Here is a 21,992-nt window from a genome sequence, read left to right as displayed (position 1 = left end):
CTCGGATAACGAGGCCGATCGCACGACCCGGCGACGCCTCACGATGCGGAAGCACCGGGTGAAGCGCAAGATGCAGCTCCAAGACCTCCGAGCGCAGACGCAGGCGCTGCAGCTTCAACTGCGCGCGCTAGACGAGCGCCGAAGCCTCCAGCATCTCTTGAGCCCACCAGGGCCGTGGTACCATCTCATGCTCTCGGAGAAGCTGCGTTGCCGCGAGGCCCACGCAGAGAACGACCGGTTGAGGAACCTCGTGCAGCAGCACTTGGAACTCTCGAAGTCCTTGTCAAGCATCTTTGAGCAGCCAATTCTCCGCACGGCATTTGCGTCGCCCCGCCGCCTCACGTTAGAGTTCGACCGCCGGGTCCCCGCCATGCACGCGATACTCGACGCGACCTTCCAAAAACTCTCGGGCGCCTTCGTGGAAGCCCGCTTGATTGACGCGACCGAGACAGCGCATCGCCACACAACCCAGCGCACGGCGACGGGCGATGTCGAGTTTCACACGATCGTGTTCCACGATACGCGCCACGACCTCGCCACCGCGATCGAAGGGGCCTGGCGACTGCACAAAGGAGCCCTCGTGCTCGACAGCCTCGATCACCTCTGCCGCAGCGTCGACGAAGTGGACAACTGCGTGACCTACCTCACAGGCTGGATGGACTTGCCCGGCGTCGGCCATTTCCAGCGCCGCGTACTTTGCAAGCGCTATGCGCCGTCGCCGACGACGCGCGTGATTGTATGTCAGAGCGTCGAGGCAGACGATGCGAAGCCCTTTGACCCGTCGAGCCCGATCCTAACGGAGGAATCCTGGCTGCTCTTTGAAATGAATGGAACGGGCGGTACAAATGTCAAGTTTTTCCAGAAGCAGCGACCGCTCTGCGGTAATGTTGTCGGCGAATGGGTCGCAGCGCTCGCGAAGCGCACTCAGGCCTACCAAGACGCGGTCCATGGCTACATGCGCCAGCTCGAGCCGCCCCCTACAGCAAGTATCGTCTCATAAGTGGCATTGTGAGCACAACTTGATACTTGCTTGAACAAATTCCCTGTATTCACATTTAGTTTTGGGTATTAAAGGGACGCGGGTGTGTTGGATTGTGGATGCCGGCATCGGCCAAGGCAGTGATCGTGTGACAGAGATTCCCAAACCCGAATTACTCGAAGGAATGCGTGCGGTGCGATCTTTCTGCCTATCCCAAATCGGTCATTTCCGCTTTCCCATGCTCCTTCACGTTACTGAGACGGACCTGTGTCTCGAGCTGACGCTGACGCAGACGCTCGCGGCTGTCTTCGTGCACCCGGGGCCGATTCCGCTGGCGTCCATTGCTCGCGTCGAGCTTCCAACGTCGCTGCCTAGTCAACTAGAGTGCATTTTTTCTCCATTGCGCGTCGGTACCGTCGTCCCATGCTTCTACGTACGCACAACTTTATATGAACACCAGCTCATATCCTTGGCTAGGTCAACGGAACGTATTTCAGCGTGTGCAGCAAACGCGAGTATATATACTGCCGCCGAACCGTCGACAATTGCATCAAGATTGATATCAAGAGGTCGTGCGCTAGCAAATACGCCTCGTGGTTCATCCAGCTCGACGCGTCGCAATGTGCCGCAAACATGAAGAGCGTTATCGACGCCGCAATCAGCGCGCAGGATCTCTGTTGATCCCGCCTCGTTGCCAGTATCTCAGCTGCAAACTACCGTTGGGCACTACCGTTGACACCTCTAATTTGATTGACAACCACTTGCATGCAATAAATATTCGTTCGAACGACCGGTTCGTGTTGTGTGGAAGATGTGAGCCCACGTCCAAGCTCAGAGTGTATGTTTCTTGACAATGGTTCACCTAGAGTGTTGATCTGGATATGCATGCATCTTGGTTCGACTTTGCCCATAAAGCATGTAGACCTCCATTTCACCCACGCCACTTGCAATGAGAGCTCACAAAACCCAAAAGCTCCCGTGTGCATCGACTTTAGCAGGAACCAGTCGATAACCGGACTAAAATCGAGCTGGCAAGGACGAGTACTTCGTCGCCGCGTTGTCGCCAAGTTTCGACTGACGACCGAAGTTGCGATGCTCAAAGGCGCTTATGGGAATGCGAGCCTGCGTGATAACGCACTTAATCAATGTACGTACTTGCAGGCGTTTGTGGCATTTGAGAAACTCGGTTTTCATCTTTTGATTTTGCAAAACCAAACGACTGGTTCGGTGGCGACAAACTGGCGTGAAATGCTGTGTACCCACGAGACTCGTCGGTCTCGCGGACAGAGAGAGGTCCTTTCAAAGCTCGTTTTCAACCCCAAATGCCGTCACTAAACTTTCAGAACAGTCGCGATCGATTCGAAGGTGCTAGAGAAATCCCACGCAAATGGGTGTCTTCTTCTTCATGAATTCGTAGGAGATCAATACGCACACTGTAAAATAGTCGCATTTACTGGCACTCATTCAGACCGATTGAGCGCGTCTTGGTTGTTGGTCATCGCTTGGGACACCCCGGGCACCTCGGAATTCGCAACGGTTGCGACCTCGGATGATTGCTCACGGGCCCGAGATGTGTAATCTGCGGGCTCGTCGCCAGAATTGAAGTCACAATCACTGCTGTGTACATGCCGCAGCAGGTCAAGCGCGTGACCAAGCACTTTCTTGTGCAGTTTCATCGCGAACGAGTCGCTGGAAACGTGTGCGTTGGGCCGAAGTTTGGGCACCAGCTGGTCGACACCATATGATTGGATAAAAAGGACGTGGCCGATCGTGCGTGCGTGATGCCATTGGCTGCCCATTGTTCATTTCGAAACGATGGACCGATGCGCCACCGAGGTGGTCAACATGCTCGACCTCGCGGCCTGCGACTACTCGATGCAGTGGTCGGCGGAGGAGAGCGAGATGCTCGATTTGCTCTGCGCCGATAGCCCCAAGCCACACGACGACCGCAAGACGATCCTGCAGCGCCATCGACTCAAGAAGCGCGAGGAACGCGAGGAGCTCAAGCGCGCGGCCGTCGAGCTTGAGGCCAAGCTACTTCAGCTGCAACAAGCCAAGGTCAGCCAGCTCCAGCCTCTTACAAAGTGGAAGCATCTTGCGTCGGACGAAGCCCGGCGCGAAGGCGCGGCCAAGAGCGAGAACAAGCAGCTCAAGGAACTCGTGCAAGCACACATGGTCACGGCGCAGGCGCTCGCCAACCTTCTCGAGAAGACGCGGGAGCCCACCGGCGCCCTGAACGACCTGCGCAACCCCGCCGAGAAGTGGAAGCAGCTCATCCTCGTGCAGGAGCCGTGCCTCCGGTTCGCGGCGATCCATCACATGCTCGACCGCGAGCACGCGAAGCTCTTCAGCGCCTTTGTGGAAGCCGACCTCGTCGATGCCACGGGCGAGATCCATAAACACATAGCGAAATACGGGCACCACGATGCGATGGAATTTCACTCGATTGGCTGCCGACACGTCGACCAGCCGCTGCAAGGCGTCCTGCGCGCCTCGCTCGACGTGCTCTTAGGGAGCGCGCCGATCGCGCAATTGAACCGGCGCTGCAAGGAGCTTGTGACCATCGACGGTGACACGACCTATGTCATTGGCACGTTTGACCACCCACTCGGCGAGTTTCAGCGACGCATTCTCTGCAAGGTCTATGGCTACGAGGGCGTGCCACGTCACGAGCGCTGCGTCGTGGTCTGCCGCAGCATCCACGAAGACGAGTTGCTCCCGTACAACCCGTCAACGCCGTATGCGGTCGAGGTCGCGTGGCTCACGCTCGAGGCCAACAAGACTGGCGGCACGGACGTCAAGTACTTTCAGAAATTTCGCCCGTCGACGTGGTCGGCGTCGACGCCCGTGAGCTCGCACTGGCTCAGCCAAGTCGACGAGCACTCGAAGAACATGCGGCACGCGGCCCGGCGATACATTGACCAAGTTGCGTCCTCCACCGCCTAAGAGGGCATCGATGTGTACGTCTTGTCACCAAGGCACCCGTGAGGTGTCTATTTCTTAGTCAAACAATATCATCAATATCAATATTTTCGATTTCTACATCATTTTGTCAACTTTCAACGTGTACAGGAACGCGCATTTAGTAGACGACAGCTAGAGTCGGCACGGCGTCGACCTTCAAAGTACCTCGTTCAAATGGAGGTGACTTGGCTTGGTCCGTCGGGCTCCAGCGTGCGCAGTTGATGGTTGGATTGCTGGGGCGTAGCGTCCGGACGTGGGCGTTGTGGGTCCCGCCATGACGCGGCTTGCTGATGCATTCGAGGAGGCTGTCAAAATGACTGCTGGGTATCTCAAGGTCGATCTGGTCATGGCAACGCTGAGCAAGGAGCGTCAGACTTTATACATTGATGGGCTTCCGATGTACTAGAGGAATAGCTCTCGTTTAGAGATGCGTTGAGGATACCAAGATCCCAGCATCGATCGGGCTGAGCAGGATCGACGCAGTTCTTGTTGTCGTCCCGATGAATCTGTATCTTTATGCGGGCCGTGCTAACGGCACGCAAGAGCACGGTAGCGGGTCTGGCTCTGGGCAGCACGATGGTTCGTCTGCTCTGCTCTACCGCTGACAAAGACTCGCCATGTTCGTGTCCCGATCCATGGCTGTGATTGGACAAAAGAGTCGCGAAGCAAGCGATGTGAGTGGCTGAAATCCAATAAAGTGCGGTCGTAACGCTACGATTGGCTTCATAGTGGCCATAATGGCGGAAGACAAGACGACGGCGTCGGGCGAAGCGTTCGTGCTCGGAATGCTGGACCCGTCGTCCTTCGAGTACTCGCTGCATTGGTCTTCGGAAGAGATAGACATGCTCGACTCGCTCGCGCACGAAGTCTCGCCCGACGAAGACACGAGCTCGATCAACGGCTCGGTAACCGAGTCGGTCGCGGGCTCGGTCGCCAGCTCGGCGTCCCAGCCGTCGGAGAAGCGGCAGGCGCTGGCCATGAAGCGCCACCGCAAGAAGAAGCGCGAAGAGCACAACGAGCTCAAGCGCGCCGCGTTCGAGCTCGAGACAAAGCTGCGCGAATTGCAGCAGTCGCGGGCGGTCCAGGACATTCTACAGCCGCCGAGCAAGTGGCAGGCGCTGGCCACGAACGAAGCCAAGCTCGAGCAGCAGGCCAAGCTCGAAAACAAGCAGCTCAAAGAGCTCGTGCAAGACCACATGGCCACAGCGCAGGCCTTCGCCAACCTCCTCGAGAAGACGTGGCACCAATCCAAGGTCAAGGCGCTTGTCGAGAACGCCAACGACAAGTGGAAGCAACTCGTGCTCGTCGCCGACCCGAGCCTCCGTGCAACGGCCATCAACCTCATCCTCGAGCGCGAGTTTGGTCGCATGGACAGCGCGTACGTCGAGGCCGGGCTCATCGACGCGCCCTTTGGCGTCCAGAAGCACGTGTCTCGGTACACGCACGCCAACAGCCTCGAGTTCCACACGATCGTTTGTCGCTACACGCCGCTGCCGCTGCAGACTGTGCTCGATGGCTCCTGGAACGTACTCCGGGGCACCGCGTCGATCCAGGGCTTCAACCGGTACTGCAACGGCCTCGTCGACATTGATGCGGCAACGATCTACGTTGACGGGTGGTTCGTGCACCCGCTCGGGCACTTTCAGCGGCGGACGCTCATGAAGCAGTTCCGTGACGAGTCGCGCGTCGTCATCGTGTGCCGCAGCATCGACTTTGACGAGCTCACGCCCTACGACCCGTCGCTGCCGCACGCGAACGAGGTGTCGTGGAACGTACTGGAGGCCAACCCGGACGGCGGCACGAACGTCAAGTTCTTCCAAAAGTTTCGACCTAGCAAGTGGACGGCGTCGACGCCCATGAACCCGCAGTGGGCCGAGACCTTTGACCAGCACTCGGCCATGATCAGCCACTCGGTGCACAAGTACATTGACGACTTTGCCGCCGGGACCGCCCGCGACGAGTACCACCAGCTGTAGAAAACAAGTCCCTTCGTCGCCGTGTCTTGCAATATGATCTATGTGTTCGAACTGTATTGTGTCGTGGACGTCCGAAGAGAGCTATCAAAGCCAAGCGCGTGCGGGGACTCGAGGTGGGGCTGCAAACCAAGGGCATGGACCCTTGGTGCCACCGTGCCAGCTCGATGTAGACTCGGTAAATTTTGGCGCGGAGGAGCGTGCATGTCATTGGCCAAAAAGGCGGTACGACGCAACGCTCATTGGTTACTCAACACGGCAAGACAGGCAGCGTGACAACTCATTTGCGCACGTCGGAAGCATGGACGCCAACGCGGGTGAAGCCTACGTGCTTGATATGCTCGACCTCTCAAGCTTGGACTACTCGCTGCAGTGGTCGCCAGAGGAGGCGGACCTCCTCTCGGCCCTCGCAACGACCACAGACGACGAGCCGCCACCGACCGCCAAGGCCAAGCAAAGCGAAGCGCTTCGGCGCCACCGGCAAAAGAAGCGCGAGGAACAGGCCGAGCTCAAGCGCGCGGCGAAAGAGCTCGAAGAGAAGCTGCATCTATTGCAGCAGACCAAGGCGCTGCGCGACATTCTGCAGCCGCCACCAAGTGGCAGGCGCTAGCGACAAACGAGGCGCGTCTGCGGCACGAGGCGACGGTCGAGAACAAGCAGCTCAAGGAGCGCGTCCAGGCGCACATGGTCACGGTGCAGACGTTCGCGTCGCTCTTGGACAAGACGTGGCAGCAGTCCAAGGCCATGACATACGTCCGCGGGCCCGCCGAGAAGAAATGGGAGCAGCTGGTGCTCGTGGCCGACCCGACGCTCCGCGTGCGTGGGATGCACGCGATGCTGGACCGCGAGCGCGCGCGGATCGAAAGCGCGTTTGTCGAAGCCGGGCTCATCGACGTCGTCGACGAAGTTCAGAAGCACGTGTCCCAGTATACGCACAACAACAGTCTCGAGTTCCACACGATTTTACACCGCCACACGCCGCTGTCACTGCACGCGCTGCTGGAGGGGACGTGGAACGTGCTCCGGGGCACAGTCACGATCCAGAACCTCCCGCGCTACTGCAAGCACCTCGAAGACATTGACGCCGACACCACATATGTCTCTGGCTGGCTCGAACATCCGCTTGGACAGTTCCAGCGGCGCGTGCTCTGCAAGCAGTACGTGAGTGAGGTGGATGGCCGCACCCAGTGCATCATCGTCTGCCGCAGCATCGAAGACGACGAATTGTCACCTTACGACGCGTCGTTGCCACACGCCAACGAGGTATCGTGGACGTTCATGGAGGCCAACCCGAGCGGTGGAACGACCGTCAAGTACTTTCAGAAGCTGCGGCCGTCGGCATGGACGGCGTCGACACCCATGAGCTCGCACTGGGCCGACCGGCTCGAGGAGCATTCGCAAAAGGTGCGCCACGCCGTGCACCAGTACCTTGACCACTTTGGCGCGACTCGACCACCGCAACGGTGAACAACTCCTCTCAGTTCTTCTTGCGTCTGCACGCCCTTGAACAGCCCGAACCCTCTTTGACACCAGCCGGCAGTCTGGGTGCGAGTGGTTCAGGTACCGTAGGATCGCCTTTATGTGCTTGAAAGCAACAAGACCGACGACAACACGAGTTAACTTTATATTGAGTTTTGAACGACTACGGAAGAGTGTCGAGCCCGAGCCTTGCGTCCCGCTCGGCCTTGAGCTCGACGCGCGCGTGCTGCAGCATCTCGAGCACGCGGTCGCTTGTCGGCCGAAGGGCCTTGTCGTGCTGGAGGCACTGCTTGATGATCTTGGCAACGACCTCAGGGCATGTCGCCGACACGCTCGGTCGCAATTCGCCCGTCACGAGCTTCACGGTGAGGTCCGGGAGCGTCATGCCCGCCGCTTCGACCGCGTACGGCATTGCGCCCGTGTCCAATTCGGTGAGGAGCACGCCAAACGAGTAGACGTCGACCTTCTCATCGTAGTCTTCGCCGTCGATGAAGAGCTCCGGCGCGCTCCACTGAATGTCGGTGACGCCCGTGACGCCCGTGGTCATGTCGCAGTCGAACGTTCGGTCGCGCGAGCTGCCAAAGCCGCTGAGCTTGGCTTGCTTCCGGTTGGTCAATAGGACCTTGGAGGCTTTCATGTTGCGGTGCAGGAGCTGCGGCTTGAGCCCGTGCATGTAGGCCATCGCGGAGGCAATGTCGCACGCAATGTTGATCTTCTCGTTGGCCCATGTGAGGCGCGCAAACTGCTTGAGGTTGTCGAGGAGGTGGCGCAGCGTGCGGCCTTCCATGAACTCAAAGATGCACGAGAGACCAAACTCGGGCGTAATGTTGAAGCCAATGAACGACACAATGTGCGGATGGTCGATGCGCGCCATGGAGCGGATCTCGCTCAGCAGCGCCTTCCGGCTCTTCTCGATCTCGGCGGGCGACCGCTTCAGGTCAAGCGACTTGAGAAAGACGGCAGTCGCATCGCAGTGGCCCATCTCGGTCTTCATGTAGTTGCTTGGGATCGCGCGCGTCCGCTCAACGTCCTCGGGCACGACCCAGAACTGAGAGTACATGGCCAGCATCTCCTTGTAGTCGTCGCGGTGCACGTCATCAAATCGGATCGAGCCCGAGTGCACGAGTGAGTTGGTGAACGACGTCTTGGTCAGCGACGTCGGCGCCCGCGACCGGTTGGGGTTGTTCTCGGACTGGATGAACTCGGCCATGCTGCGCTGCGAGCGCGTTGCCGCCGGGTCGGGCGTCTCGACGTACGCTGGCGTCTGTGTCGACGAGCAGGTTCCCATGATGGAGGATGTCGAGAGTGGGTATCAAGCTCCGCGTTGGCGCTTGATCGTCCGTGGTGACCAGGAAACGAAACTGAGAGATTGCACACTGGCGTTCCAGCACAGGCGGGGTGACAGGCGTGGGACACGCCCGAAGGCCCTCGCCGCGCAGGACGATGCTATCGTGCACAAATTTGGCTGCGTTGGATACCTCTCACCTCGTAGATTCGGCGAGCGCTGTACGATTGCCCTGGAGGCACGATGCTCTCGGCTCCCAGCGCTGGCCATCGCGCCGTCGATGGCAGGCGCGTTGCCCCTCCCGGTTCGGTTCAGTCTGCGTTCTACAAATGCGTCTGGCGGGAGACCTTTTCACCGTGCGCGATACAATGACCAAGTGAACATTGATTGTACGAAAATAAATATTGACCGAAGCGCAATTGATTACCTTCCGTGGCGCGATTGCAGCAGCGTTGATGTCGACTAACTAAATATCCATCGTCACAGACCAGTACATGTACCAGCCTCCCGTGACTTGTCCTCGCATGACCGATTACTTGTCGGACGGTTAGTAGATACGTTAGTCAGCAAGACCACGAGACAAGTCGTTCGATGGACGACGTCCACACCGGCCGCTTGCATGCACGAACACACAACGCGTTAAACGTTATCCCGCCTGGGACACGGGCGACGAGGCCGAGAGTCGGCGCCATTTGGACTCAACGCAACGGTGGATTCGTTCTCGTAGCTGGTTCGGTATTGTAGCTGTGTGCGGACTTGAAGCAGTATTATGTTCCCAGCGCAGAGCAGGACGATGGTACAGCCCACGCCGCACGTTGGGGGCACTGTCGAACTGGACTGGAACCGTCGAAAGAGCAGTCTTTGCTGCGTGAAAGTGACACCGAGCGCACAGCCAGTGCTTATCTCACCTTTACTCTTCGCCGCTCAATTCCGACCGTCTCATTCGCGAGGCTGGTCCTCCTCCACGCATGAGAGGTTTTTATGTGACCAAGTTTGGTGCCGACCATTTTTACACTATTAAATTGCAAATTGCATCACACTATATAGAGTGTTAGTCAGTCGATTACAAACGACTCGAAATCTTGTTCCAGCCAGCGATAACCGTAGTCGTTCGGCTCGAAGACACGCGTATTGTTGACCCAAAAGACGCCGTAGTCGTTCGGTTCGCACGGCTTCTTCACAAATGTTGACCCAACCGGTTGACGCATTCGACATCCTTGAGGTGCAGCCAACTGCCACACGTCACTTGGTGTCTTTTCGTGTCCTTAGCATGCGAGCTGTCTACGCGCTCCTCGTGGCCGCGCTCTCGGCGCAGGCCTACCTCGCCGTCGAGATTCCTCCCGTCGACCGCAACCTCCTTCAGAGCTACAAGGTGCCCACGCCCAATGGCCAAGAGCTGGAGGCGCTCAAGGGCTCCAAAGACGCGGTCTTTGTCAAGGTACGAACTTGCGTCGACAGACCGGATGGGTGCTCATGGCCATGGCTAGTTCTACGCGCCGTGGTGTGGCCACTGCAAGACGCTGGCGCCGGCCTGGAAGGAGCTCAGCGCCGGCTTCTCGGTGCTTGAGAACGTGGTCGTCGCCGAAGTCGACTGCGATATCCACACGGACGTGTGCGAGCGCCACGACATCAAGGGCTACCCGACGCTCAAGCTCTTCCGCGGCCCATCTGCCGTCGAGGAGTACAACGATCATCGCAACCTCGCCAAGCTCACGAGCTTCTTGACGTCGCGCATCGAGGCGCCTCTCCACGCGGACGCGTCGCTGGTCGCGCCGACGCCCATCTTGATGCCGGTGCTCGTCGTGCTCTCGACGTTCACGCTCGGCCTCCTCTCGGCGCTCTACCTCCTCTGCCTCCGCCCGACCGAGAAGGTCGACCGTCCGCAGTTCTTTTGCAAGCCCGACAACGCGACCATCAAGCCCGGCCACGGCGCCGTCTACCGCGTCGGCCCGTTTCCCAAGCCCGCCTGTGACACGATGCTTGAGGCGCTTCAAAAGTCGGTGCAGCACAACCCGAAGAGCAACTTTCTCGGCCACCGAGTGGTCGACGCGAGCGGCAAGGTCGGCGCGTACGTCTGGGAGAGCTACGAGGCCGGGTACTCCGCATCCAGAACATCGCCGCCGGCCTCATGCACGAAAAGATGTTTGAGCGCACGTCCAACGGCGACCGCATGCTGTGCATCTACATGAAGAACCGCCCGGAGTGGGTCCTCGCGCAGTACGCCGCTTTCTACTGCGGCGGCGCCATGAGCTGCCTCTACGACTCGCTCGGCCCGTCCTCGACCACGTACATTCTCCACCAGACCGAGGCGCCGACGGTGGTCTGCACGACGGCCGAGCTCCAGAGCGTGCTCACGGCCAAGCCGACGACTCCGACGCTCCAGTTTGTGGTTCTCTGCGACGTCGACGTCGTTTCCGAGGCCGATGTCGTGGCGGGCGCGGCGCTCGGGCTCACCGTCACGACGCTCTCGGCCATCGAGGCCATCGGGGCGGCCCACCCGATCGCGCCGACGTACGCCAAGGCGTCGGACCTCTGCTTCCTCATGTACACGAGCGGCACGACGGGCGACCCGAAGGGCGTCAAGCTCACGAGCCAGAACATTCTGAGCTGCATGATGGGCATCGAAGACCGGCTCCGGAAGGGCAAGCTCTTGCAGGTCTTTACGCCCAAGTCGGTGCACCTCTCGTACCTTCCGCTGCCGCACATTCTCGAGCAGCTCATCCACGCCATCATGATCAACAACGGCGCGTCCATTGGCTTCTTCCAGGGAAACACGCTCAAGCTCATGGAGGACCTGAGCGAGCTCCGCCCGACGCTCTTTGTGACGGTGCCCCGCCTCCTCAACAAGATCTACGACAAGATTGTCGGCGGTGCCAACGCCGGCGGTGGCTTCAAGGCCTGGCTCTTCAACTACGCGGTCTCGACCAAGCTCGCCAACCTCCAGAAGGGCTACACGGCCCATCCGCTCTTCGACAAGCTCATTTTTTCCAAGGTGCAGAAGAAGCTCGGCTTGGACCGCTGCATGGCGATTGTCACGGGCTCGGCGCCGGTCGCCGACGACGTCTTGGGCTTTTTCCGGTGCCTCTTTTCGTGCCCCGTTCTCGAAGGCTACGGCCAGAGCGAGTGCACGGGCGCCGTCAACATCACGGACATCAACGACCTGACGCCTGGCTCGGTCGGCGCGCCCCTGTCGTCCTGCGAGATGAAGCTGGTCTCGGTGCCCGAGATGGGCTACAACGTCTCCGACACGCTCCACGGCGACAGCGACGAGACGCGCATGCCTGTCAACGGCCGCGGCGAGGTGTGCTACCGCGGCCCGTCCATCTTTACGGGCTACTTTAAGGACGACGCCAAGACGCAGGAGGCCGTCGACGAAGAAGGCTGGCTCCACTCGGGCGACATTGGCGTCTGGACGCTCGATGGCCGCCTCAAGATCGTCGACCGCAAAAAAAACCATCTTCAAGCTCTCGCAGGGCGAGTACGTCGCCCCCGAGAAGATTGAAAACATCATCAAGAGCAGCGTGTACGTCGCGCAGCCGTTTGTCTATGGCGACTCGCTCCACGCCGTCCTCGTCGGTATCATTGTGCCTGAAGAAGCCGAGATCGAAGCGCTCGCCAAGTCGCTCAACATCTCGGGGACGTTCCAAGAGCTCTGCGCCAACCCCAAGATCAACGAGATTGTTCTCAAGGACATTGTGGCCGTCGGCAAGAAGGGTCTTCTCAACGGCTTTGAGTGCGTCCGTGCCATTCTTCTGCACCCGGATCCGTTCACGGTCGAGAACGACCTCTTGACGCCGACGTTCAAGATCAAGCGCAACGACGTCAAGAAGCTTTTCATCAAGCAGATTGACGCGCTCTACGTCAAGACGGGCGACGTCGTCGCGGGCAAGAACGTCCATCAGCAGTAAGCATGCGTGTATAAAACAGTTCTGTACGAGTGCACAAGTGTTGTGGAATCGTTGTGGGTAGTCAGTCGATCGCACTTGAGGAGATGTATAGGTGGCGCGCATCGTAGCATCTTGTCGCGGTCACGCAGAGCTTGTTGGCGCAACGCTTATCCGGACATTTTTATCCGGACGAAATGTGCATCGCGCCGCTGCTCGGCAGGATGTTGACGACTTTTGGAGTTTGAAAAAAAGTCTCGTGTTTCGGTCGATATGAATAGAGGATGTCGTAGCGAGTCCAAAAACCAACAAATCGTGCTCGTAGCGTGCGTACAGCCTGAGGTACGTGCCATTCAAGTCGATGAAACTGATACTTTATTTAGTATCGATCTATCAGTGTATCAGTTAACCACCCATCTCAACTGCGACTAACTCAGGCTGTACGCATGCTACGAGCACGATTTGTTGGTTTTTGGACTCGCTATGACATCCTCTATTCATATCGACCGAAACACGGGACTTTTTTTCAAACTCCAAAAGTCGTCAACATCCTCCCCAGCAGCAGCGCGGTGCACATTTCATCCGGATAAGAGTGTCCGGATAAACGTTGCGCCAACAAGCTCCGCTTGACCGCGACAAGATGCTACGATGTGCGCCACCTAGTATACCTCCTCAAGTGCGATCGACTGACTACAAACAACGATTCCACAACACTTGTGCACTCGTACAGAACTGTTTTATACACGCATGCTTACTGCTGATGGACGTTCTTGCCCGCGACGACGTCGCCCGTCTTGACGTAGAGCGCGTCAATCTGCTTGATGAAAAGCTTCTTGACGTCGTTGCGCTTGATCTTGAACGTCGGCGTCAAGAGGTCGTTCTCGACCGTGAACGGGTCCGGGTGCAGAAGAATGGCACGGACGCACTCAAAGCCGTTGAGAAGACCCTTCTTGCCGACGGCCACAATGTCCTTAAGAACAATCTCGTTGATCTTGGCGTTGGCGCAGAGCTCTTGGAACGTCCCCGAGATGTTGAGCGACTTGGCGAGCGCTTCGATCTCGGCTTCTTCGGGCACAATGATACCGACGAGGACGGCGTGGAGCGAGTCGCCATAGACAAACGGCTGGGCGACGTACACGCTGCTCTTGATGATGTTTTCAATCTTCTCGGGGGCCACGTACTCGCCCTGCGAGAGCTTGAAGATGTTTTCTTGCGGTCGACAATCTTGAGGCGGCCATCGAGCGTCCAGACGCCAATATCGCCCGAGTGGAGCCAGCCTTCGTCGTCGACGGCCTCCTGGGTCTTGGCGTCGTCCTTAAAGTAGCCCGTAAAGATGGACGGGCCGCGGTAGCACACCTCGCCGCGGCCGTTGACAGGCATGCGCGTCTCGTCGCTGTCGCCGTGGAGCGTGTCGGAGACGTTGTAGCCCATCTCGGGCACCGAGACCAGCTTCATCTCGCAGGACGACAGGGGCGCGCCGACCGAGCCAGGCGTCAGGTCGTTGATGTCCGTGATGTTGACGGCGCCCGTGCACTCGCTCTGGCCGTAGCCTTCGAGAACGGGGCACGAAAAGAGGCACCGGAAAAAGCCCAAGACGTCGTCCGATGCGGGCGCGGACCCTGTCAAGATGGCAATGCACCGATCCAAGCCCAGCTTCTTTTGGATCTACTTGCAGTCGATACTGTCAGCCATCGTAGCAGATTGCAAGCAGCGCACCTTGGCAAACACGATTTTGTCGTAGAGCGGATGGCACGTGAAGCCTTGCTGCAGGCCTTGCTGCTTGACGGCCAAGGCGTGGTGGAAGATCGCGGCCTTGGTGGCGCCCGCAGCAGTGGCTTGCGCGAGGACCTTGTCGTAGATCTTGTTGAGGAGACGCGGCACGGTCACAAAGAGCGTCGGGCGCAGCGTCTGGAGGTCATCGAGCAGCAACGACGTGGGGCCTTGAGCAAAGCCAATGGACGCGCCGTACGTGATGACGAGACAGTGGATGAGCTGCTCGAGAATGTGCGCCAGCGGGAGGTACGAGAGGTGCACGGCGCCACAGTGAAAGTGCGGCGCCATGCGACCTTGCTTGAGCCGATCTTCGATGCCCATCATGCAGCTCAAGAGGTTGCGACCCGTGAGCTGCACACCTTTTGGATCACCCGTCGTGCCGCTCGTGTACCTACATAGTAGTTTTTCCCAATCGTGTCTTCTTGCAGATGGTGGCTACATGAGGAAGCAGACGTCGTCGGCGTCGCGAGGCTGCGGCGCCATCGGGTGCGGGCGGCCCAGCGCTTCAATCTCTTCGAGCGTCCAGAGTCTGCATCCGGGAATCGTTGTCGCCGGTGCCATGGCCACGTCACAGAGCACAATGTGGCGGAGCGTCGGGGTCGTCACCAGCCGCGGGAGCTCGGCTGTCGTGCAAAAGACCACGGTCGCAGCCGTCTGCTGTAAAATGAAATTGGTCGACGTCGCGCCGAGCGAGTCGTAGAGGCACGAGACCGTGCCGCCGCAGTAGCTGATCGCGTACTGCGCGAGGACCCACTCGGGCCGGTTCTTCATGTAGATGCACGCGATGCCCGAGGCGTCGAGCAGCTCTCCCTGCACGAGGCCCGACGCGAGGTTGCATATGCGCGCGTACACCTGCTCGTACGTGGCCCAGACGTACGAGGCGTTGGCATGTCGGTGGCCGAGAAAGGGGTTGGTGGGGTACCGACGCACGGACGCCTCGAGTGTCTCGAGCGGCGTTCCGTACGCTGGCTTCGGAAACGGCCCGGTGCGGTAGATGGGGCCGTGGCCAGGCCGCGTGGTCGTGTCGTCCGGCGCGCAGTAGACACTGGGTGGCGCGACTTTGCCCTTTGGAAGGCAGTACTGCTGGTAGACGACGCCAAGGACGACGACGCCAAACACGGCCAGCGCGGGTAGCATCCTCCTTGTACTATAGTAGAATAAGAACTGACGCGTGGATAACAAGGGCCATCTCCGAGTTGCGAAGCCACTCCAGCGCGTCATCACGTCCCGTGACCAAGGGTGTGAACGCCACGCGCTTCGATCAGGTACGGTCGTCTGATTCGCTTCCGTCCAACGATGTCGGCGACGCGCTAAAACGTGGCCGATCCTCCGCCCCTGCGTTCTTGACCATTCACGTGCCTCGCTTACCCGAAGCGGCGCTGCCGTCGCAGCACGAACGTCAAGCACAGCTGATGACATCGAAGTGTTTACGTACAGGTCTACGTGTCCATGGGTCGGAGTGGTATGGAGATGAAGCGTTGGGAGCTGGCTCTCGCGAACTGCGCATCGCTCCACTCGTCCAACATATCGCGCATGCCAATGGACGCCGCCATGGCGTTCTGCAGCGCACTGCACGCAAGCTCGACACTTACCGAGATCAAGCTCGTCAAAGTGAATCGCATTCATGGCTTCCTTGGGCGCCGCCTTCCGGCCAGCCTGCGGCGCCTTGGCCGTCAGCATCTTCGTCCGCATCGTGGATCTCCACAGGGTCCACACGGTCGTCAGTCTCGTCGCGTGGCGCTTCTGCGCCGCGTTGGGACGTTCCACCATGCGAGCGAGGCGGCGGCGATTGCGCGGGGCGTACGGGTAGTGCATCGCGTGCTGCCGACGAAAGCCGCAGCTGAGGCAGACCGGAACTCCATTCCGCGTCCAGGTCCGCGTCTCCAGGTCCGGCCGGATCCGAGGCTTGCGCTTCGCGAGCAAAAAAGAAATCAGATCCGCACCTTGGTCTGCAACGGCGGTTCGGTTTTTGCTTACAAAGGCTGGGAACAAGGGTACTAGTATTTATTATACCCTTGCTGGGAATTTGACTGGCCACTGGGCCACTGGCAACAGAATCGAAAAACGAGGATTGTCGTTCTCGGCGTCGTCGCCCGCGACGAGCATGGCTGGTTGAGCGACTTTGATGTGCTTGTTTTGGTATGGCACATGGCGCCGTCGACGGTTTCGCACCATCGCTTGGATGGCGCGCAGCTTGGACGGCAAGGTAACGTTGCTCTCTTTTTGGATGTTGCCCTAGTGCTGATACAATGCTTGCTGATCCTTCCGGAGCTCTTTGGCACCGTCGTCGTCGTCGACTGGCACTTTCACGTGGAGCTTGCACGGACCCATTCATAGGACGTGAGCACTCGAATGGGTCCGTGCAAGCGCCACATAAAGTGCAAGTCGACGACGACGGTGCCAAAGAGCTCCGGAAGGATCAACACGCATTGTCTAAGCACTGGGGCAACATCCAAAAAGAGAGCAACGTTACCTTGCCGTCCAAGCTGCGCGACGGCACGTTGCGCGCCATCCAAGCGACGGTGTGAAGCCGTCGACGGCGCCATGTGCCATACCAAAACAAGCATATCAACGTCGCTCAACCAGAGGGACAGACGAGGTCCGGAATATCCTCGCGTGGCAGGCTCACTGACCACTCAGCCCCAGCACTCCATACGCACGATCAATAGGCACATTTATCAAGACACACCGGCCGGCCAAGATGCCACTCCGTTGTTAGCGCCGTTTGTGGAAGAGTAGTCATTCTTCACCGGTTAACATCTGGCGTTTATCCATGATCTGTGTTGGTTGCACTTGCTACGCTCGTGGTATTCTTGATAACCAACACAGTTTACAGTTGAATGCACGCGGTATGAAAACTAGAGTTACCAGAGCTGCTACATACACCAATTGGTTAAACGTTGCATCGGGATTGACACGTACTAGTATACGTATGCGTAGGTAGATCCATGTTTGGTGTCGGTGCCGTCGAGGTCTTGGAGTCGCAGCCAGCAGCGCACCGACGACATCCACGCGGCGAAGGATGTGTCGTGCCATACGTGCGCTGGGAGTGCCGACTTGTTGGAGTACTGGTCGTCGTTGTGCTGGGCCGAGCACCGTTGCCGCAAGAAGAGACAAGAGCGCATCTTCGTGACGAGCATTGAGCGGAACGGTATCCAGGTCCGAGAGCGACGCCCACAAGAAGGGCACGCCAAAGCGTCGCCACGTACGCGAAACACTTCAGAAAAGCTATCAGAAACATGCTCGTGATGGAGTCATCGCCAGGAACAGCACCCCGCGATGCGGCAGCCCGTCGCCCAACGGCTCAATGTCGAGCAGGCAGCCTTGCTTGACGCCGCGCGTGGGTCAAACGAAGCACACCTTTAAAGACAATGTGGACCACGAGCTAGCGGTACAGTGTAGTGCGTAGAGCAGCCGGACGGACCCGTCAAAGGAAGCCCGGTCCAACGTTCATCTCATCGAGAACGTCCAGCATAAAACCGCGGTTGACCATGTTGCACGCCTTGGACGTCGAGGAACGTCGCCATGCGCAACTTGGGGCAAGCCAGCCGAACACCACGGCGACTTGGGCGAGCTCATGCCACGGAGCGCAGATTTCGACGGCCATGAGCGGACTGTGGAGCTCGTAACGCACCGTCAGTCGTTCCTTGGGCGCTGGAGGACTGCTAGGACTGCCCGACGGTTCGCGCGCTTGAAGCCGCGTTTCAGGCATGACTTGGCCCCAGTTCTCCGTCAACGAGACCTTCTTTCTACGATTGGCCGACGGAAAAAGTGGGACGGGCCATGCGCGTTGAGGCTCTCGTGCACAGTCTCAAAATCCGTTGGGCTTGCAGCAAGCTCTATTGCCGCCATGAGTTCCAGCGAAGAAGACATCGAAGGGTTCATCTGCCGCGTCCAGCTGCACAAGTTCCTTACGGTACAAGGACACAGAGTTGCGCCCTGGGCCACGCCTTAACGTCGTCCTCGGAGCCAAACAACGGAGTGGGCAAGTCGTCCATTGTCTGTGCGCTCTGCCTCGGCAGGCCCACGAAGCTCCTCGGACGAGCCGAGAACGTCGGTCAGTTCGTCCACCACGAAAAGATAAGCTCGAGCTAGAGTCCTTCTCGTGGTGGACGAACTGACCGACGTTCTCGGCTCGTCCGAGGAGCTTTGTCGGCCTGCCGAGGCAGAGACAGAGCGCGCAGACAATGGACGACTTGCCCACCCCGTTGTTTGGCTCCGAGGACGACGTTAAGGCGTGGCCCAGGGCGCAACTCTGTGTCCTTGTACCGTAAGGAACTTGTGCAGCTGGACGCAGCACCATCTACCGCGACAACCGGTCGACGTGGGATCTCGACGGCCGGACTGTGAGCAAGATCAAGGCAGCGCTGCGAAAATGGGCAATCCAAGTGGACAACTTGTGTCAGTTCTTGCCCCAAGATACCCTCAAGATCGGCGACGACAGATCGGCGAGCTCTTGGGCTTGAATCCTGCTCAAGGCTACGCAAGCAGCCATTGGAGATGGCCAACTCGCCGAACAGCAAAAAGACGTCATCGCAATCCAACGTCAGCTGGCCTCCAACGCTCGCGGACAGGAAGCCGCCAGATTAAAGTCGAGGAAGACCGAGAACGAGCAGCGCAAGCCCGCGTTCGTGGGCACGACTCGTGCCTTGCCGAGATGGAGAAGAAGCTCTGTGGCTCCAGGTCAGCCCAGGTCCGAAAACTCCACAGCTCGTCGTCCAACATGCTCGAGCATGTTCTCATGGTACTACATCCTGCGCTCTTACTCCTCATACTACATAATGCTCTATCCCAAAAGACTCGGAAACTGGAGCCCCTGGGGCGACGTTGCCTCGAGGAACAAACGCGAGCAGCGAGTACGTGTCCTGCAGCGTCGCCTTCGATCCCTCGCGTGAATTCAAGGTTGCCACAGCGGCCAAGCAGATGCAAGGAGAGTCTTTCGACAAAGCCAAGCGCCAGAGGTCAGTCCGTTCATTGCACCGTTCGGTTCAAGATAATTGAAGCGTTCACGCCGACGCGCACGGGTCGTCATCCTCATCCACTACCACTCGACAGTACCTACCAGGGTATCACTGGCGATCGTTTGCGAGCCAGATTCTGGGCCGACGCCGAGACAAAGCATGGGCCAAAGCAAGCCTCGCGCGTATTTCCCTCCACAGTGGAAGTCGCGTACACACCACACAGTTAGGGAATTACAAAGGACAGTTAGTGCTGCTTGACGTTCTTGCCCGCGACGACGTCGCCGCTCTTCTCGTAGAGCGCGTCGATCTCCTTCATAAAGGCCTTCTTGACGTCGTTGCGCTTGAGCTTGAACGTCGGCGTCATGAGGTCGTTCTCGATCGTGAACGGGTCCGGGTGCAGGAGGATCGAGCGCACCGTCTCAAAGCCGTTGAGGAGACCCTTCTTCCCCACCGCAATGATATCGGCCTGGACCGCCGCGATGATCTACCATACACGCACATGCATGAGCGTGCGGGACGCGAAGGCGTCGTACCTTGGGGTGCTTGCAGAGCTCTGGGAAGCTGCCAGCGATGCCAAACGAGTCGCCAAGACGCCGGAGCTCGGCTTCTTCGGGCACAATGATACCGACCAGCATCGAGTGGAGCGAGTCGCCATACACAAACGGCTGGGCGACGTACACGCTGCCCTTGATGATGTTTTCAATCTTCTCGGGGGCCACGTACTCGCCCTGCGAGAGCTTGAAGATGTTTTTCTTGCGGTCGACAATCTTGAGGCGGCCATCGAGCGTCCAGACGCCAATATCGCCCGAGTGGAGCCAGCCGTCCTCGTCGAGCACCTCGGCCGTCTTCTCCGGCGCTTTAAAGTACCCGGAAAAGACGATCGGGCCGCGGTAGCAGATCTCACCGCGGCCGTTCACGCGCATGCGCGTCGCCTCGTCGTCGCCGTGGAACTTGTCGGTGACGTTGTAGCCCATGTCTGGCACCGACACGAGCTTGATCTCGTTCGAGACGAGCGGCGCGCCGACCGTGCCGGCGCTGAGGTCGTTGATGTCCGTGCAGCAGGACCCGCCGGTGCACTCGCTCTGGCCGTAGCCCTCAAAGACAGGGCAGTTGAGCAGGACGCGGAAGAAGTAGAGCACGTCGTCCGAGAGCGGCGCCGAGCCCGTGAGCACGACCCCGCACCGATCGAGACCCAATTTGGCCTTGATCTACGCAATACGTCGGAATCTGAACCTGAATCTGAACGTGTACCTTGTCAAACACGGATTTGTCAAAGAGCGCGTGGTTGGTCTTGCCTTTCTGGAGGTTGTGGAGCTTGGCGTTGAGCGCGGTCTGGAAGACCCACGTCTTGAGCCCGCCCGCCGACGACGCCATGCCCACGATCTTGTCGTACATCTTGTTGAGCAGGCGGGGCACCGTCATGAAGATGGTGGGCCGGAGGCTCTTGAGGTCGTCCGGGAGCTTGAGCGTGTTGCCCTGGTAAAAACCGATGCAGCCGTGGTGGCTAATGACGACGAGGTGCGCGAGCTGCTCCATCACGTGCGGCAGCGGCATGTACGAGAGGTAGATCGGCTTCTTCTCAAACACCTCGACAGCCTTGCCCTGCTTGAGCCGCTCCTCGACGCCGAGCGCCGCGATGAGCAGATTCTGGTGCGTGAGCTGCACGCCTTTCGGCTCGCCCGTCGTGCCGCTCGTGTACATGAGGATCGCGAGGTCGTGGCCCGCGGCCGGCGACGGCTCCATCGGGTAGCGCTCGCCGAGCATCTCGACTTCCGTCATGCTCCAGAGCCGGAGCCCGACGCTGGCCGCGAGGTTGAAGTCCTCCTCGGTCGTGACGCGCACGTCGCAGAGGATCACGTGGTGCAGCGTCGAGACACTCTCCTTGGCCGTCAAAAGGTGCTTGAGCTCGTCTTTCGTGCAAATGACCGTCGACGCGTGCGTCTGCTGCAAGATGAACGACGTCGCGGACGCGCCGAGCGAGTCGTAGAGCGGCGTGACCATGCCGCCGGCGTAGTATGTGGCGTACTGCGCGAGCGTCCACTCCGGGCGGTTCTTCATGTAGATGCACAGCATGCGGAGGCCGTCGGCCGTCGGCTCGAGCATCTTTTGGTTCTCGAGACCGGTGCTGGATGCGCGTGTACGCCTGCGCGGTGCTTAGCGTCGAGATGAGCGAGGAATATGTACATTACCTGCTCGTAGCTGAGCCAGAGGTACGGCCCCGCGTTGCCGCGGCAGTCGATCGGGCGGTGGCCAATGAACTTGCCTTTCGGGTGCTTGCGCACGGTCTGCTGGAGGTTCTGCATGAGCGTCTGGACGGGGCAGATCGGGAACGGGCCGACGCGATACGTGGCGCCGTGGCCAGGCTTGACCTCGGACGCATCTGGCGATGCGAAGACGACGGACGGAGCTTTCTTGAGCTGGGCCATGTTGTTGCTGCGATAACGAAGAGGAACGTTGGGAAATGATGATCCGACATCGATGGATGGATCCTGCTGAACGAGCAGCCCACGTCATTTGCGCTGTAAGTCACGCGCTGCGTCAACGCCTGGTCTGCGTCGACTCGACACCACCCGGCGTCTAAGCGCCTGTCTGTGCCCACGCTATGTCGCCGCGTCCTTGGCTGGCCCTAGGCGTCGTTTCCACTGCGTAGGCTAGAGACACATGCTTCCGTCGACCAAACACATGATCCAGTGG

General features: G+C 59.1%; 10 protein-coding genes across 10 annotated transcripts; 6 read left to right on the top strand and 4 right to left on the bottom strand.

Moving 5' to 3' along the window:
• Window positions 1–43: 43 nt before the first annotated feature.
• On the top strand, window positions 44–1,000 carry SPRG_01196 (hypothetical protein; the record flags this gene model as incomplete). The annotated part of the gene is made up of 1 exon (XM_012339388.1): window positions 44–1,000. The coding sequence occupies one exon, from the start codon at window positions 44–46 to the stop codon at window positions 998–1,000; it is 957 nt and encodes a 318-aa protein (XP_012194778.1).
• A 1,621-nt stretch (window positions 1,001–2,621) lies between these two features.
• SPRG_01195 (hypothetical protein) lies at window positions 2,622–4,022 on the top strand. The gene has a single exon (XM_012339387.1). The coding sequence runs from the start codon at window positions 2,795–2,797 to the stop codon at window positions 3,923–3,925; it is 1,131 nt and encodes a 376-aa protein (XP_012194777.1). The 5' UTR covers window positions 2,622–2,794; the 3' UTR covers window positions 3,926–4,022.
• A 656-nt stretch (window positions 4,023–4,678) lies between these two features.
• On the top strand, window positions 4,679–5,971 carry SPRG_01194 (hypothetical protein; the record flags this gene model as incomplete). The annotated part of the gene is made up of 1 exon (XM_012339386.1): window positions 4,679–5,971. A coding segment is annotated over one exon (1,241 nt), but the record flags the coding sequence as incomplete, so codon positions are not given.
• A 246-nt stretch (window positions 5,972–6,217) lies between these two features.
• SPRG_01193 (hypothetical protein) lies at window positions 6,218–6,526 on the top strand (the record flags this gene model as incomplete). Its single annotated transcript, XM_012339385.1, has 1 exon — window positions 6,218–6,526. One exon carries the CDS (start codon window positions 6,218–6,220, stop codon window positions 6,524–6,526), a length of 309 nt encoding a protein of 102 aa, XP_012194775.1.
• Window positions 6,527–6,585: 59 nt separating this feature from the next.
• SPRG_01192 (hypothetical protein) lies at window positions 6,586–7,416 on the top strand. The gene has a single exon (XM_012339384.1). The coding sequence runs from the start codon at window positions 6,601–6,603 to the stop codon at window positions 7,381–7,383; it is 783 nt and encodes a 260-aa protein (XP_012194774.1). The 5' UTR covers window positions 6,586–6,600; the 3' UTR covers window positions 7,384–7,416.
• A 101-nt stretch (window positions 7,417–7,517) lies between these two features.
• SPRG_01191 (TKL protein kinase) lies at window positions 7,518–8,807 on the bottom strand. Its single transcript, XM_012339383.1, has one exon. The coding sequence runs from the start codon at window positions 8,681–8,683 to the stop codon at window positions 7,559–7,561; it is 1,125 nt and encodes a 374-aa protein (XP_012194773.1). The 5' UTR covers window positions 8,684–8,807; the 3' UTR covers window positions 7,518–7,558.
• A 1,143-nt stretch (window positions 8,808–9,950) lies between these two features.
• Window positions 9,951–12,588, top strand: SPRG_01190 (hypothetical protein; the record flags this gene model as incomplete). Its single annotated transcript, XM_012339382.1, has 4 exons — window positions 9,951–10,118; window positions 10,168–10,740; window positions 10,791–12,116; window positions 12,145–12,588. 4 exons carry the CDS (start codon window positions 9,951–9,953, stop codon window positions 12,586–12,588), a joined length of 2,511 nt encoding a protein of 836 aa, XP_012194772.1.
• Window positions 12,589–13,281: 693 nt separating this feature from the next.
• On the bottom strand, window positions 13,282–15,474 carry SPRG_01189 (hypothetical protein; the record flags this gene model as incomplete). The annotated part of the gene is made up of 4 exons (XM_012339381.1): window positions 13,282–13,759; window positions 13,786–14,229; window positions 14,281–14,728; window positions 14,777–15,474. 4 exons carry the CDS (start codon window positions 15,472–15,474, stop codon window positions 13,316–13,318), a joined length of 2,034 nt encoding a protein of 677 aa, XP_012194771.1. The 3' UTR covers window positions 13,282–13,315.
• A 302-nt stretch (window positions 15,475–15,776) lies between these two features.
• SPRG_01188 (hypothetical protein) lies at window positions 15,777–16,152 on the bottom strand (the record flags this gene model as incomplete). The annotated part of the gene is made up of 2 exons (XM_012339380.1): window positions 15,777–15,826; window positions 15,930–16,152. The coding sequence occupies 2 exons, from the start codon at window positions 16,150–16,152 to the stop codon at window positions 15,777–15,779; spliced, it is 273 nt and encodes a 90-aa protein (XP_012194770.1).
• Window positions 16,153–19,542: 3,390 nt separating this feature from the next.
• Window positions 19,543–21,724, bottom strand: SPRG_01187 (hypothetical protein; the record flags this gene model as incomplete). The annotated part of the gene is made up of 4 exons (XM_012339379.1): window positions 19,543–19,782; window positions 19,832–20,506; window positions 20,550–21,441; window positions 21,483–21,724. The coding sequence occupies 4 exons, from the start codon at window positions 21,722–21,724 to the stop codon at window positions 19,543–19,545; spliced, it is 2,049 nt and encodes a 682-aa protein (XP_012194769.1).
• Window positions 21,725–21,992: the final 268 nt, after the last annotated feature.

The sequence above is a fragment of the Saprolegnia parasitica genome, assembly GCF_000151545.1.
Source record: "Saprolegnia parasitica CBS 223.65 unplaced genomic scaffold supercont2.2, whole genome shotgun sequence".
Classification (NCBI taxonomy): Eukaryota; Oomycota; class Saprolegniomycetes; order Saprolegniales; family Saprolegniaceae; genus Saprolegnia; species Saprolegnia parasitica.
This window is presented reverse-complemented; position numbering and strand designations above follow the sequence as displayed.

What these genes read in the sequence shown, in the direction of transcription:
- SPRG_01195 (XM_012339387.1), top strand. Translation starts at nt 2,795, where the DNA reads ATGGACCGATGCGCCACCGAGGTGGTCAACATGCTCGACCTCGCGGCC.
- SPRG_01192 (XM_012339384.1), top strand. Translation starts at nt 6,601, where the DNA reads ATGGTCACGGTGCAGACGTTCGCGTCGCTCTTGGACAAGACGTGGCAG.
- SPRG_01191 (XM_012339383.1), bottom strand. Translation starts at nt 8,683, where the DNA reads ATGGGAACCTGCTCGTCGACACAGACGCCAGCGTACGTCGAGACGCCC.